At 44.1% G+C, this 16520-nt stretch overlaps 1 protein-coding gene across 1 annotated transcript; it reads right to left on the bottom strand.

Moving 5' to 3' along the window:
- Positions 1-2883: 2883 nt before the first annotated feature.
- rxfp3.3a3 (relaxin family peptide receptor 3.3a3) lies at positions 2884-4533 on the bottom strand. Its single transcript, XM_060852844.1, has one exon. The coding sequence runs from the start codon at positions 4531-4533 to the stop codon at positions 2884-2886; it is 1650 nt and encodes a 549-aa protein (XP_060708827.1).
- Positions 4534-16520: the final 11987 nt, after the last annotated feature.

The raw sequence follows: 16520 nt of genomic DNA, 5'->3' as shown, positions 1-16520 counted from the left end.
TGACCCGGAAATATATCATAATGTGGAGGAGCCAGTGGGGTGGACAAAGTTTAAAATCACACAGCACCAGGTTCTAGTCCAACATAGTTATTTCCTGTTGGACTATAACCGATTGTTGTGTGATTTTTAACTTTGGAAATATATCACCATCCTTTCAGTGTTGCTCACATCCATGAATTACTTTTTTTAAAAAACACCATTCAGTTCACCCAATGGGTAACAAATGCTGACCTTGCCAACAACCCCTGCATCCTATTGAAGATTAAGAAGAACACGAATACAGGCGAAGGGTTGCAGTGAGGAGTGGAGGGGGTCGTTAGGGCCAACTGCCTGTCCCTGTTCCGCGGTTATGTTAGAGCCCGGGTGTCCTTGGAGAAGGAGCACGCGGTGTCCACCAACACCCTGGAGTTGTTCAGGGAAAGGTGGGCGCCGCAGGGAGTGGAGTGCATCATTTCCCCCTCCAACTCTATTTTGATTTAGTCCCTGCCCTCCCCTTCACTGTTTGTTCACACAGCATTGCCCTTTGATGTGAAGGACACTGCTTGTCACTGGCCACTCGGGTGTTTTCCTATCTTCCTGGTGGTGGAAATTGAATAAAGATTCGTGCATTTTGTGTCTCTCACTGTGTCTCACACCTGCACACACACACCATGGGTGCTGGGGAAAAATAAGCACTATCGCAGTTAGGCGGTAGTGTGGGGGTTAATAAATAAAAAAGAAAAAAATGGGTCTGTGCCCTCCAAAAAAAAGAGAGAGAAAAAAAAAATAAAGGCGAAGGGTTGAAGTCTCTTGATGGATGAGGTTGAACGTTTGTCATGCTGGAAGAGAGCTGTTGTTCCGCCAGAGGGCTCTGAACGGACGGCCTTCAATCCCAGCCTACAGTCCCCACTGTCAGAAAATAAAGTCACTTTGCACACAGCGAGTGGAAAAAAATGAGTATTTTCCTGAAAGTTCACGACAATGAAAACAAAATCTATCCCCATACAGAATGATGACTGTTTTTTTGTTGGAAATGCTGAAAGAATCCTAAACAAAAACAGAGGTTGCTGAAAAAGCTCATCAGATTGGCAGCATCTGTGCAGAGAAATCAGAGTTAACGTTTTGGGTCCAGTGACCCCCTTCTCATTCTGGCTCAGAAGTCAAATATTTTGAACTCCGAGAATTGTGGTTACACTGGGGTTTTTAAAAAATCCAGAGTTCTCAACACAGCGAGAGTAATTTCCTTATCTCCTGAAAATGTAGCTTGCGGAATGGAACACCAGAGCAGCGGCGGGGGCTGTCATCAGTTGGTCCATTTCATTCTTTAATATTAAAAAAAGGGGATTGTCACAATCGATTTCTTTCGGCGCATTCTCAATGTAAAAGTGTTTCCATGAAGTACATCCACCTTAACGCACAGTTGGACATACATCAGAAACCGTGACTGTCAATGAACGGATATGTACAAGAGGTAGCGCCAAGTCCTTAAATATTCCACAATTATTTTCTTAAACTCGACAACGAATTCCAAAGCAAATCGTTCAGTTTCCAAACACCATACAGTTAATTCCACAGCCGCTTTTGGCGAATCAGTTGCTTGACACAAGAAATTCGAAATGTTGCAAAAGGAATGGGAGAAATGGATAGTCCGAGAGTTTTTACAGCACGGCAAGAGGCCATTCGGCCCCTCATGTCCGCTCCAGGCATCAGACATTCACCTCCTCTGATCCCACTCATTGTCATCCAGATCATTCGAAAGAAACTCTGAGGCAGCGGATGATGATTGCCCACCGGGGAATGGCTGGAGTAAAAGCTCACGCGAAGGAATCTCCCCTTTCTATCCCGGGAATTTAAATCCACAATCAACCGGATCAACCCGCCCCTCCCCCACCTCCAGGGAGGCTGGGTTTGATCATCAGGGATCGACCTGCTAATGAATGCCCGCTGCCCGATAAAGACTCATCAAATCTTTCCAAACAAAACGGGAGAAACGATTCGTGGTCAGTGCCGGAAAGGCGAGTGATCCCTGCTTCGGGGGTAGCTCAGTGAGCCGGTGCTTTGTGAAGGTGGACCTTTCTGACTGCCTCAGGGACACAGTTATTCCCTAACCCTAACGCCCGTACAGGGACAGACCCAACACACACACACACCACACCCACACACCACACCCACACACACCCACACACCACACACACACACAAACACACACAAACACACACACACCCACACACTACACACACACACCCACACACACACACCACACACAAACACACACACACCACCCATACACACCCATCACCCACACCCACACACCCCACACACACACACACATACACCACACACACGCACACCCACACACCACACATAAACACACACCCATCACCCACACCCCCGCACACATATATACACACACACCCACACCCAAACACCACACACAAACACACACACACATACACACACATATATATACACACACACACCAACATACACACACACCCATACTCCCACACAGCCAGACACACACACCCACACACAGAAAGACACATACACACCCACACATAGCGACACACACGCACACTCACACACTCACACAGACACACACGCTCATCCACACACAGACACACTCAGACACATAGACACACACACCCACACAGAGACACACACAGACACACATACACACCCACACACAGCGACACACTCGCACACCCACACACTCAGATATACACGCACATTCACCCACATACACACACCCACACCCACACAGACACACCCACACATACACACACACACACACAGCGACACACTCGCACATACACACACACCCACACCCACACACCACACACAAACACACACACACACACACCCACACACAGGGCGCAAGTTAACTTGGAGTTTTCCTGGAGGTTACACCTGGACACAGGGCTTGGTACACTGGGAGGCTGACTGACAACGCTCTCCATCCCTGGTGTTCAGAGGGATTCCCACCGGTAGCTCGGCTTTGAAAGGGCCCGAGTGAGGTCGGATGGCGCAGGCGTGTCTCAGGCCGGGTGAAGATATCTTCCAGAATATCTCCCTCATGGACTGGCGGAAATCTCTCCTCAGTAAGCAATACAGCACCGGGTTCAGGCAACTGTTGGTGTGCGCCAAGCAGACAGTGACTGGGAACACATAGGCGTGTAAGGTGTAGTAGGTTTTGTCCCAAGGCACCGCGTTGAGTTTAACCAGGACCCCCCAGAGGGTAATAACGTGGTTGGGAAGCCAGCACAGAAAGAAAACCAGCAGCAGCACGGTGATGGACCTGGTGACTCGGGACTTTCTCTTCGGGTTGTTGGTGCTGATGTGGTGCTGAGCCAGGATTCGGAGGAGGAGAAGATAACAGACTGTCAGCGTGATCATGGGCAGGACAAACGCCAGCGTGATCTTCTGGATGTGGTACAGGGCAAGCCAATACTGGCCATCGTCAGGAAAATTCAGCAGGCACAGCTTCTCGCCGTTCAGGGAGCTGGTGCTGGCAAACAAGGCGGTGGGCAGAGTGGCCATACTGGCCGCCAGCCAAAGCAGCAGGCTGACCCATCTGACCGAGCATCGCAGCCGGCTCTTCCGGGATCTGAGAGCCGAGGCCACCGACCAGTAACGGGCCATGGCCATGGCGGTGAGGAAGAAGACGCTGGCGTACATGTTCATCACGGTGACCGACAGGATGATCTTGCACATGGCGTCGCCGAAGGGCCAGCTGAAGTCCAGAGCCGTGTCCACCGCCCAGAACGGCAAGGTCAGCACGAACTGGAAGTCGGTCACCGCCAGGTTGAGGACGAAGAAGTTGATGGTGCAGTTGTTGCGCCCTTGCTTCGCCCTCATCAGGAAGAAAACCAGCAGGTTGCCCACCAAGCCAATGGCACACACGATGGAGTAGGTGATGGAGATGCTGATTCTCAGAGCCGGGGAGCCGTTCCCGGAGACTTCATCCTCCAAAACACTGGAGTTCCGTGGTCCCAGCATCATGCTTGAGTTGGGGATCCTTGCAGCTGTAGCATTGGTCCCGGTTCCATCCATCACCTCCTGCTCCAGCTGAACGCAAGTGGCTTCCTGCAGGGACCATGCCACTGCCGGGAAAAGTTCCCCAACTAAAGCCGGACCCCTCCTCTCCAGCCCCTGGTGTGAGTTGAGTTGACCCAGATTGACCAGCCCTCTCTGGATGGAGATACCTGGCGCCCGGGCTCTCTCCTGCTTTCTCTGCTTGGAACAACCCAGCAGCCGCGGTTCGAATGAACCAAACTGGCTGGCCCGCCCCCCCTCCAGCCTCCCATTGGCCAGCCCCCGGCCGTCCCTCCTACTCCATTGGTCGCTGAGCATGTCAATCATAGCCCACGGCGCGGCCCCGCCCAGTGCGCGCCTGCGCACACCTGCTGTCCAAGGTGCTGAAACAGAAGGTGCCTTTGAGCGAGGAAAATGTGAAAGGGCACGTTCACCAAAGCGCCTTGTGGCTCGGCTGGACGTACCCCATGTATTTATTCGCACCGACTTGTATAGTGGGCCAGCCATTAGTGAGATCATTCTGATTGTGAGATGAGTTGAAAGGCAGCTCATGCTGGAGATGGAAGTGTAAAATGTTCTGGTGTTGGTGGTGGTGCCTCCAACAGCTCTGCAGTTCACCCCCTCCACCAAACCCTCCAACTCTCTGTCCCATATTTGCCCCCGGAAGACAGTCCTAAAACTCAGCTGTCTGATCAAGACGTTTGAAAATGTGTTGCTGGTTAAAGCACAGCAGGTCAGGCAGCATCCAAGGAATAGGAAATTCGACGTTTCGGGCATGCACCCCCACCAAATGGACTGCAGCAGAGCATGAAGTCAGCTCACCGACACCCTCTCAAGTGTGCATAAGGATGGGTAATGAATGCTGGCCAAGTCAGCCTATAGGTTGTATTACACAGCTAAAGCTGTGCTTTAGCCAGCAACACATTTTCAACTGTGATCTCCAGCATCTGCAGACCTCATTTTTAACTGTCTGATCAAGACCACGGTCCTCTTTGTTTGACTCGTTTTGTAATGCCCCCGCTGGATATTTGGAGTGTTTTATTACGTTATAGGCGTTGTATAAATGTATTGTTGTTGACATTTGATTTCCGTGCGTAAGGATGGAACCACGAAATGTAAATATTGCGTGTTCGTGAATAGACTGCCTGTGCTGGATAAGATTGGTGAGCTACGGAGGCAGGTAGCCACATGGAATTAGCAGGTTGTGGTGATAACAGAGACCGAGATCAAATATGAAGCAACGACGTTTTAAATGCTTCTGCTTACAAAGAAAACTTAGGAGGGGCAGGAAGGAGGAGAGGTGGCAGTATTTAGTAAGGAGAACATCACAGTACTGGAGAGGATGTCCCAGAGAGGCCAAGGAAAGAATATATTTGCCTGGAACAAACATAGGTGCAATCATATTGTTCATCGTTATCTGTAGCCCACCAGCTAGAGGGGGGAAATGTAGAGGGCATACAAGTAAGAAAACTTGAGAAATACAATATTGCAGTGTAGTCATACTGGGGCACTTCAATTATCAGGATACATTCTGCGATGGCAGTAACACAAATAATAGAGGAGCGAGTATTCCTCAAGTGGTTCAAGAAAATTTTCTACAGCAGCACATTTCCAGTCCAGTAAGAAAGGAGGGACTGCTACAGCAATTATTGGGGATGAGGCGGACTAAGTGTTAGTGGAAGAACGCTAGGAGACAATAAACATTACATCATAAAGTTTAGGCTGGCAATGGAAAAGGATGAGGAGCAATTCGGATGAAGTATGATGAATTGGGAGCAAGACAATTTCAATGAGATTATAATAAATCTGACAAAGATTCAAAGATTAGCAAATCTGCAACTCAACTCAACTATGGCTGTTTTTGACAATCACCTGATGAAGGAGCGTCTCTCCGAAAGCTAGTGTGCTTCCAATTAAACCTGTTGGTCTACAACCTGGTGAAGACAGTGTTCAAGTCCATTCAAGGTATGTTCCCACAAAGGAAAACACTAGGGCAAACTATTCCAGAGTTCCTTGAATGGCAAAGGGGAGAAAAATCAAAATGGAGCAGAAGATGTGTTCTCATGACAAATATTAGGTGAATATAGCAATTATGACCCAGGCTGAACATAGAAGAGAAGAATTGAAAAACAGGTGAATTCCTCCTTCAGTGAATGAGCACAGATGGACAAAATTGAGCTCCTTCTGCTCTGTAGCCATCTATGAACCTAACCTTACATCCCAATGTGGTGGTTGCCTATAGGTTGTATTACACAGGTCCAGATATATTCTCAATTAGGGCTTTCACTATCAACCAGGTACCAGAATCATATACTTTAATTAGTCTGCTCAGACAGGCCAGGACATACTTCTGGAATAGATGAGATATAAGTTGGGTATTCAGGCTCAGAGGTAGGGACTCTACAACTGTACCATAAGCGTCCTCTATACCATAATAATTATCACACACATTTCCTCCTCAATTATCAAATAGCTGGAATGAAAGGTTTAAGTAGGGAATTTTCCTTTTGAATTAAATAATCAGGAAGATTCTGTATGCAGATGACTGGTTCTTAGATTAGATTAGATTACTTACAGCATGGAAACAGGCCCTTCGGCCCAACAAGTCCACATCAATCCGCCGAAGCGCAACCCACCCATACCCCTACATTTACCCCTTACCTAACACTACGGGCAATTTAGCATGGCCAATTCACCTGACCCGCACATCTTGGTGACTGTGGGAGGAAACCGGAGCACCCGGAGGAAACCCACGCAGACACGGGGAGCTGCCCTTAACAAAGAAAACATCCAACCTTAAAGAAACTTTCAACTGCAACCAAGCTGCTTGTTCTTCAATCAGTTACTCCAAATCTGAGGTTATCACTAAGCCATCACAAAACATGTGCTTTGATGTATTAGACAAAAAAAAACTTGTTTGAAAATAAGTACAAATGGTTTTATGCTTGTATATGCCATTTTCATTCTTTATTCATTCATGGAATATTAGTGTTGGTGGCAAGATCATAATTTGTTTTCATCTTTAATTTCCCTTGAATCAAGAGCTGGTTAAGTCAAACCAAAAGTCAATTGAAAATCAGCCACACTGCTACAGGTCTGGAATCGCATGTAGATGGATTGGATAAGGGTGGCAGATTCCCTTCCATAAAAGGGAATTTGGTAAATCAGATGGGCTCTTAAAACAATCAATAAGATTTGTCACAACATCATTAGCTTTGAATTTTATTAATTGCCTTCAAATTCTATTCACTGCAATACTTGTCCAGATTACCAGTCCAGTAGTAGTGCCACTATGCATCATTGTCTGAACATTGATGGGTGGAGGTGATGTTTTATATTGCCTCTTGTGTTTTTAACTTCTGAATTTGTAACTCATTAGATTATGTAAGGTGAGGTAAAATAACAATTAAAAAGGCTGCAGTCTACAATGTAAGGCACCAAAGAAAGAAAGAATCTGCTCGTAGTGGGCATTTCAGCAAAATTTAGGGAAAGAGCAGTATGAGCAATAGGATATCTGTTCATTTGTAGTTCACAATTAATTTTATCTTAATTTGGTAGTAGCCAGAATGAAGATATGTACAAAACTGTACTACATTTCCTTTTACGGTTAGCAGATTGTCTTATAGAAAAATTATTCCATTAATAATTTTTTTTATATCTTTATTCATTCATGGAATATGGATATCATTGGCAAGACCAGCATTTATTTCCCATCCCTAATTGCCCTCGAACTTAGTGACTTACTCAGGCATTTTAAAGGACAGTTGCTTGCTGTGGGTCTGAAGTCATGTGTATGTTAATCTTAGTAAGGATGGGAGATTTCCTTCCCTAAAGGATATTAGCAAGCCAGATGGGTTTTTATGATAGTTTATGATAGTTGTCATGGCCATCATTACTGAGGCTATCTTTACATTCCAGGTTTATTAATTAAATCTAAATTCCACCAGTTCTTTAAATTGTTAAGGCCATAATGGGATTTGAAACTTACTCCTGAGGATAACAAAAAATAACTCATCTGCTTCTCTAAAGCTGTCCACCATCGACAAGGTCCATATCAGGAGACACTGCACAGTAGCCACTTGTCAGCACATCCACCATCTTCAACATTCACTCCCTGCACCACCATAGCGATGTCCAGCAGCAACAGTGTGTACCATTTACACAATCAACGAGGTTCCTGAAGCAGTATCACCTAAATCCACAACCACTACCACCTAGAGGAGAACTGCAGCAAATGCATGGGAACAGCACCACATACAATTCCCTACAAACCAGGTACCGTCTTGATTTGGAACTGTATCACTGTGTCAAAATTCTGAACTCCTTTACTAATGGCACTGTAAGAATCGCTACACCTCAATGACAGCAGCAGTTCAAGCACTACAATTTACCACCTGGGCAATTTGAAACTGGCAATATATGTAAGCCAGTGATACCCAGACCCCATGATTGAATAAAAATAAATTAACTGGGCATCTGGATCAAGAGCCCAGAACATTATCACAAAGCCACCATGTCTCCCCTTAATTTATTTGTAATGTTGCAAGTTTCACCCTGCAGCACTAAATAAGACAAGAATCAAGAAATAAATGCCTTTCACAAAATCAGCCCATTGCTCAGAAACTTGTTTATTTGAACATCTCCTAGAACAGAGAAGGAATTCAATTTCAGTGTGTGTTGCATCCTTTGTATATTCATAACCATGGATATCATTTTCAATTGAATCACAATTCAGATTTTGACTTTCAAGTGACTGCTCAGATGATAAACAGAAAATAAATGGCAGGATAAAATTCCTGGAACTCCCACCCTAACAGCTTTGTGGTTCAACCTACAGCATGTGGACTGCAGTGAACATAGAACATTACAGCGTAGTACAGGCCCTTCGACCCTTGATTTTGCGCTGACCTGAGAAACCAATCTGAAGCCCATCTAACTTACACTATTCCATTTTCATCCTTATGCCTATCCAATGACCATTAAAAGCCCTTAAAGTTGGCGAGTCTACTGCTGTTGCAGGCAGCACATTCCATGCCCCTACGACTCTCTGAGTAAAGAAACTACCTCTGACATTGGTCCTAAATCTATCATTCCTCAATTCAAAGCTATGTCCCCTCGTGCTAGCCATCACCATCCGAGGAAAAAGGCTCTCACTGTCCACCCTATCTAATGCTCTGATACGTCTCAATTAAGTCACCTGTCAACTTACTACTCTAACAAAAACAGCCTTTCCTCAAAAGACCTTCCCTTCATACCAGGCAATATCCTAGTAAATCTCCTCTGAACCCTTTCCAAAGCTTCCACATCCTTCCAATAATGCAGTGACCAGAACTGTACGCAATACTCCAAGTGCAGTCGCACCAGAGTTTTGTACAGCTGCTGCATGGCTTCATGGTTTCAAAATGCAATCCCTCTACCAATAAAAGCTAACACGCCATATTCTTTCTTAACAACCCTATCAACCCAGATGGCAACTTTCAGGGATCTATGTACATGGACACTGAGATCTTTCTGTTCAAGAATCTTACCATTAGCCCAGTACTCTGCATTCCTGTTGCTCCTTCCAAATTGAATCACCTCACACTTTCCACACTATGCCGACCAGGTATCCTAAATAGTACTTGACCCCCCATATCACGATAACCCTTCCTATTCATATACCCATCCATCTGCATTTATAAATGCTGTAATTGTACCAGGCACTACTCTTTCCTCTGGTGGTTCATTCCATTACATCACCCTCTGTGTGAAAATGTTCCTTCTAGGCCCCTTTTAAACCTTTTCCGGTCAGCTTAAAACTATGCTTTCTAGTTTTGGACTCTCCTACCCTGAGGAAAAGACCTTGTCTATTCACCATATCCATGCCCCTCAAAACTTTATAAAACTTTATAAGGTATTCCTCCACCTCCAGAGGTTCAGGGAAAAATGTCGCAGCCTGTTCAGCCTCTCCCTGTAGCTCAAATCCTCCAATCCTGGCAACATCCTTGTAAATCTTTTTCAAACCCTTTCAAGTTTCACAACATCCTTCCTACAGCAGGGAGACCAGAATTTAGTGCAGTATTCCAAAAGTGGCCTAACCAGTGTCTTGTACAGCCTCAACATGATCTCCCAACTCCTGTATTCAATGCACTGATCAATAAAGGAAAGCAAACCAAATGCTCTCCAGTCCACCTGTGACTTCACTTTCAAGGAACCAAAAACTTGTTTTCAAAAAAAGCGTCAGAATTTTTAGTCTCAATAGGACAGCATTTTATTTTTGTTCTTTCAAGGGATGTGGGTGTTGCTGACAGTACCTGACTTCATTGTTCATCCTGAATTATCCCTTGAACCCAATGGTTGGCTAGGCAATTTCAAAGGACAGAGAGTCAACAAAATCACTGTTACAGGTAAATAAATCACAGTCAGATTAGAGAAGGATGATCTAAAGAATCTTAGAGAACCAAAAAGGCTTCTATAACAACCTAATGTTAAGTTTCACAATTACCATTGCTGATAGCTAACTTTCAACTCCAGATTTTATGAATTATTTCACCACAGAGTCAGTGTCCCAATAGCAATGCCCTGGGCTTCACGATATTGGTGACATTGGCAACGGACAACCATCTCCCCATTGATGGTCTACTATTTAATATATTGAATATTGTGACTACATTATTTCCTATTCCCACTCTGAGAATTTTCATTATTTTTACATAAATCATGCTTACTAATGTTCTTCCGACATCTACGGCAATATAAAATACTTGAGAGTTAGAATTTTTGCTATACAGATGATTAGATATTTATTATGAGTGGATTAAGGAGCTTGAAAGAAAATTACATTCATGCCACACAAGTGGGTATGTGTTAAGTTGTAAGTTATTTAATAATTTATGCGTCACTATCTGTTGGCTATCAATATAATTAAACTGCAGCTTTCCATTTCATAAGGCAATGATTTTCACTGTGTGTGTTACACACCACTTTGTGTGCTTCAGGAGCTTCACTCTAGCATGGCAATCTCTGGTGTATCCACGACAGAGAGAGGCAGTGGTCGAAGGGCATCGATATACAAATAAATATGGAAGAATAATAGAAATTTAGAAGGTGTAATTTTAGAAGTCATGAAATATGGCAGTGATGTAGCCTTGACTTAGTGCTAACATTGTCATGTCTGGAGTGGAAGCTGCACTCAAGATGGTCTGGTGACTGGAGAAGGAACTTTGGAGTTCTGTGATAATATGCAGCAGATACTCACATATGATATATCCCCCACATCTTCAATACATGGGCTGGGAAAACCTCCTGCCATTGAGGACAGCCATCCCCCACTCTTAACTGTTATAGAGATAGTTCCAGCAGTGGGAATACTATTCACTACTTGTCAGATTTTTAATCAGGCCGAAAATCCCTCCGCTCCTTCAAAATGTATCTTCAGGAGGAAATACAATGTTAGCAAGAAGCATGGCATTGACTTGAGGTCTTTCTGGTGACACTGTGACTAATATCTCAGGATGAATTCACAAATCCAATTGGAAGTTATATTGGAAAGTAGCCTGATTCCAAGAACAGTCTGTACAATATTTATATCAAAATCTTTGTTCTGTTGTGTTTCACGCGCAACTTCCTCACTGAGTTTGCAGGATTGGACAATTTATTGCAGAGACTGAGGGATTTCTGGAAATTCCACCAGTTTCCAATATCATCCAATGATGGCACAGAGGAATTGCACTAAGCAAACCTTAGCACCTTTCTCCTAAAGGAGGCAGCTAAACCTTGTGATCCCACGTGCAATGGAAGTCCTCTTCATTTGCATTGTTACATTCCATACAGCGTGGGGGTAGGCCCTTCAGCCCAACAAGTCCACACCGACCCTCCAAACAGTAACTCACCCAGACTCATTCTCCCTACATTTACCCCTGACTAATGCAATTAACATGATGGGCAACTTAGCATGGCCAATTCACCTAACCTGCACATCTTTTGGAATGTGAGAGGAAACCCACACAGACACAGGGAGATTATGCAAACTCCATACAGACAATTCCCTGAGGTGGGAATCAAACCTGAGTCCCTGGCACTGTGAGGCAGCAGTGCTAACCACTGAGCCAAGGTGTCACCGTGCCACCCTACAGGAATGCTACTTTTCATTAAATCCAAGAAGCCTGTGAATAAAATCCAATTGACTCAGATCCTAATCCCACCTTACCAGCTGACTGCTATAAAAGTGCAGTGTTCTGTCACATGCTGCGCTACATTTCATGAACAGAGGTTTAAAACATTCTAAACAGATACTCAAGAATTGGACTGAATGCTTGGGAGTGATTCCATTTTTTAATTTAATCAAACGGTTCAGATGGTTTGCATTTAACAATGGATATTTGGCAGCAAATGCCAGGTAGTAATCTGATCATATTTAACATCACATCTATCCTATCTCTATTTCAACCAGATATTTATCCATCATCTTTCTCTAACACTGTCTGATTATTTCTGACGTATGCCTTTTCAGCATGTCCATTTTCTTGGGTGGTGGTGGTGGGAGTAGAGACAAGGAGCGAACTTAGTACTTGCGTTCTGAAGTTGAAAGTCTCAGGGAGTTAAGCAGACGAAGAGAAAGAGGTGTTTGGTTGCTTTTGCCTGAACAAAGCAGCTGGGTGGTGAGTAGGATTGATCATTCTTTCTGGACTTAAAGTGAACAGAAATTCCTCAGTTTGAGTTTAAGACTCCAATCTTTTGTTTCGTATTTTCTTAAAAAAAATCTTATTAAGTATAATGGGTAAAGTGCAGGGATCCTCGAGAGATATATTAAATAAAATATGATCCATAAGGCTGGTCAGATAATGTGTTGCTGCTGCAGCATGTTGGTGCTGCTGTACACCAAGGGCGAGCACTCTTGTAGTAAATGTTTGCAGCTGAAGTAATCCTTCAGCCCCAAGTCCAAGCTGCAGACTGTGCCCCATGTCATGGACGGGACAAGTTACCTGGACACTTTGCTCTAGGAGGTGGCCACACCTCTTGGATGAGGTACAGATTTGGTTGGCAATCAGGGACAGGAGCGAGTGTTTGCAGGTAAGGCAGGTACGAGCACTCAAAGGGTTAGCTTTCAAGAAGCTTCAGTCCCTGCCATTACCAGCAGTTATAAGTCTTGCAAGCTCATAACTGCAGGTGGACAAGAATGGAGAGTGCAGGGAGGAAAAGCAAACTGACCACAGCACAAGGTACAAGGAGCCACTTAAGTTTGGGGAGGCTTTAAGAATGTAGTTGTGGTCAGGGTATAGTATAATTAGGGAGATGGATACTGTTCTCTGCAGCTGTGAACAGGAGTCCTGAAGCCTGCCCAGTGCCAGGGTTAGAACAACTCGTCAAGGTTGGAGAGGAGCAAGGAGAGAAAGAGGAGGATCAAATTGTTGTCCAATGACATTATTTAAGATTAGAACTGAGGTTCTGTTGAAAGATTTTGAGTGGTTAGGAGCTAAATTATGAAACAGAACATCCAAGGTAATGAGATTGGGATTACTACCGAGCCACAGGTAAACTACTGGCAAATAAAGTCAGGGAATTAAATGCTTGGCTTGAAGGCTGGTGTAGGAGGAATGGATTTCAGTTCATGTGGTACTGGCACCAATACTGGAGTAAGAGGCTTCATTTGAACCTTGCTGGGGCCAGTGTCCTGGTGAATTGAATATCCAGGGCTTTAAAGAAAGCTTTAAATTAAATAAAGAGGGGAAGGGTTCTGGAGAGACAATGCATTGGCTGAAATAACAAAAAGATACGGCAGCATTAAAGGGTAATTAACCTGGTAACCAGAATGGGACAGGAAAGGGGAAAATCTACAAAGGTAAAATTTCAGCTGCAAATAGGGTGAAAGGGGGAAAATGACAAGAAAGCAAAATTAATGACTCCTTACTTAAATCCCTGCAGTATTCAGAACACAATAAATGAATTGACAGTATTAGTGTAGGGTAAAAAGTATGTTCCTATAGCCATTGTGGAGAAATGATTACAAAGAAATTAAAGATGGGAACTAAATGTTCAAAGAAATGTCATTTGTCAAATTTGAGACAGAGGTGAGGAGGAATTTCTTCTTTCACAGAGTAATTAATCTGTGGATCTCTTTACTCCACGGAGCTGTCAAAACTGGGTTGTTAACTATCTTCAAGACTGAGACAGACAGATTTTTAATCAGTAAGGGGAATCAAGGGTTATTTGGAAAAGGCAGAAAAGTGAGGATAATCAGATCAGCCATGATCTCATTAAAGGACAGAGCAGACTCAATGGGCTGAATGGCTTAATTTTGCTCTGACCAATGGTTTTATCCTGCACTCACTATTTCCACATGTCTCTATCTCTCTCTTCTCCCTTAAAACCTACGTCTTTGATGAATTTATCAGTCACCAGTCCTCATATCTTGCACAGCTCAGTATCAAAAGTTTTTTCTAACTGTGCTTCTCTAAGTATCTTGGGATGTTTTGCTATGTTAAAGGTGCTATATAAATGTAAGTTGCTGTCATTCTCTGATCAGCTGGCCCAGATCATCTGTAATTGAAAAGGACAAGAACTGAATAAATTGATACTTGTGCCTGAACATTTTCATTGTGCAGGAGGATGATTATGCATTGACTCAAAGTAAAATAAGGTTGTATTTTGTCAAGTGCCATATCTACATGCTGTCTGTTCACATCTGAAAAACGTGGGGAACAGAATGGCTCCAGACACTTTTTTTGCTATTTACACACTGCGTCATAATTCAGTTTAGGCTGTGTGGGGGTTTCAGAGAGAGGGAAAGAGCATGTGAGAGAGGAAGTTAAACACATAATAAAATATTAAAATAATGTCGCACAGCAACGATGTACTACAGCAAACAACAGATGTGTTGGAAAGCTACAAATTTCTAACATAAGCAGGAAGCTTCAAATTACCTCCAAAAACTGTAAAAGTGCAAGTCCTTGTGGAACCCAGTCTGAACTCTTTGACTGTGTCACTCCATAACTCACTCTGTGAACCTCTTCCCATCATGTGGATAATTTATTTAAAAGTGTGTTTTGACTATGATGAATGACAAGGTGGTTGGTTAAGGGGAGGGAATGGCACATTTCCAACATTAGACTCAGTCTTGAATCAGTAGAATACACATTATAGAGTCATAGAGTCGCGGTAACAGACCTTTTGGTCCAACCCTTCCATGCTGACCAGCTATCCTAAGTTAATCTAGTCCAATTTGCTAGCACTTAGCCCATATCCCTCTAAACCCTTCCTATTCATATACCCATCCAGATGCCTTTTAAATGTTGTAATCATACCAGTCTCCACTTCTTCCTCTGGCAGCTCATTCCATACCTGCACCACCCTCTGTATCAAAAGTTTGCCCTTTAGGTCTCTTTTAAATCTTTCCCCTCTCACCTTAAATATATGTCTAGTTCTGGACTCCCCCACCTCAGGGAACAGACCTTGGCTTTTTCCCTATCTATGTCCCTCATCATTTTATAAATGTCTATAAAGTCACCCCTCAGCCTCCGACGCTCCAGGGAAAACAACCTCAGCCTGTTCAGCCTCTCCCTATAGCTGAAACCCTCCAATCCTGACAATATCTTTGGAAATCTTTTGTGAACTCTTTTGAGTTTTACAACATCCTTCCTGTAGGAGGGAAACCAGAACTCCAGACAATATTCCAAAAGTGGCCTTTTGGACACAAAAACAGAGAAGATGGTAAAAGAGGGGGAGGTGTGGCGTTGTTGGTCAAGGACTGTATTACAGTTGCAGAAAGGATGTTTGGGGCCTTGTCAACTGAGGTAGTATGGGCTGAGGTTAGAAACAGGAAAGGAGAGGTCACCCTGTTGGGAGTTTTCTATAGGCCTCCGAATAGTTCCAGGGATGCAGAGGAAAGGATAGCAAAGATGATTCTCGATAGGAGTGAGAGAGACAGGATAGTTGTCATGGGGGACTTCAACTTTCCACTATAGTACGAGTACTATAGATGGGTCAGTGTTTGTCCAGTGTGTGCAGGAGAGCTTCCTGACACAGTATGTAGACAGGCCTACAAGGGGCGAAGCCACATTAGATTTAATACTGGGTAATGAGCCCGGCCAGGTGTTAGACTTGGAAGTAGGTGAGCACTTTGGTGATAGCGATCACAATTCTGTTATGTTTACTTTAGTGATAGAAAGGGATAGGTGTATACCACTGGGCAAGAGCTACAGCTGGGGGAAAGGCAATTATGATGCAATTAGGCAAGATTTAGGAAGCATATTTTGGGGAAGGAAACTGCAGGGATGGGCACATTAGAAATGTGGAGCTTATTCAAGGAAAAGCTACCGTGTGTCCTAGATAAATATGTACCTGTCAGGCAGTGAGGAAGCTGTAGAGTGCGGGAGCCGTGGTTTACAAAGGAAGTGGAATCTCTGGTCAAGAGGAAGAAGAAGGCTGATGCTAGGATGAGATATGAAGGCTCTGTTAGGGCTCTTGAGGGTTACAAGGTAGCCAGGAAAGACCTAAAGAGAGAGCTCAGAAGAGCCAGGAGGAGACAT

The sequence above is a fragment of the Hemiscyllium ocellatum genome, chromosome 39 (genome assembly GCF_020745735.1).
Source record: "Hemiscyllium ocellatum isolate sHemOce1 chromosome 39, sHemOce1.pat.X.cur, whole genome shotgun sequence".
Classification (NCBI taxonomy): Eukaryota; Metazoa; Chordata; class Chondrichthyes; order Orectolobiformes; family Hemiscylliidae; genus Hemiscyllium; species Hemiscyllium ocellatum.
This window is presented reverse-complemented; position numbering and strand designations above follow the sequence as displayed.

What these genes read in the sequence shown, in the direction of transcription:
- rxfp3.3a3 (XM_060852844.1), bottom strand. Translation starts at nt 4,533, where the DNA reads ATGATCTCACTAATGGCTGGCCCACTATACAAGTCGGTGCGAATAAAT.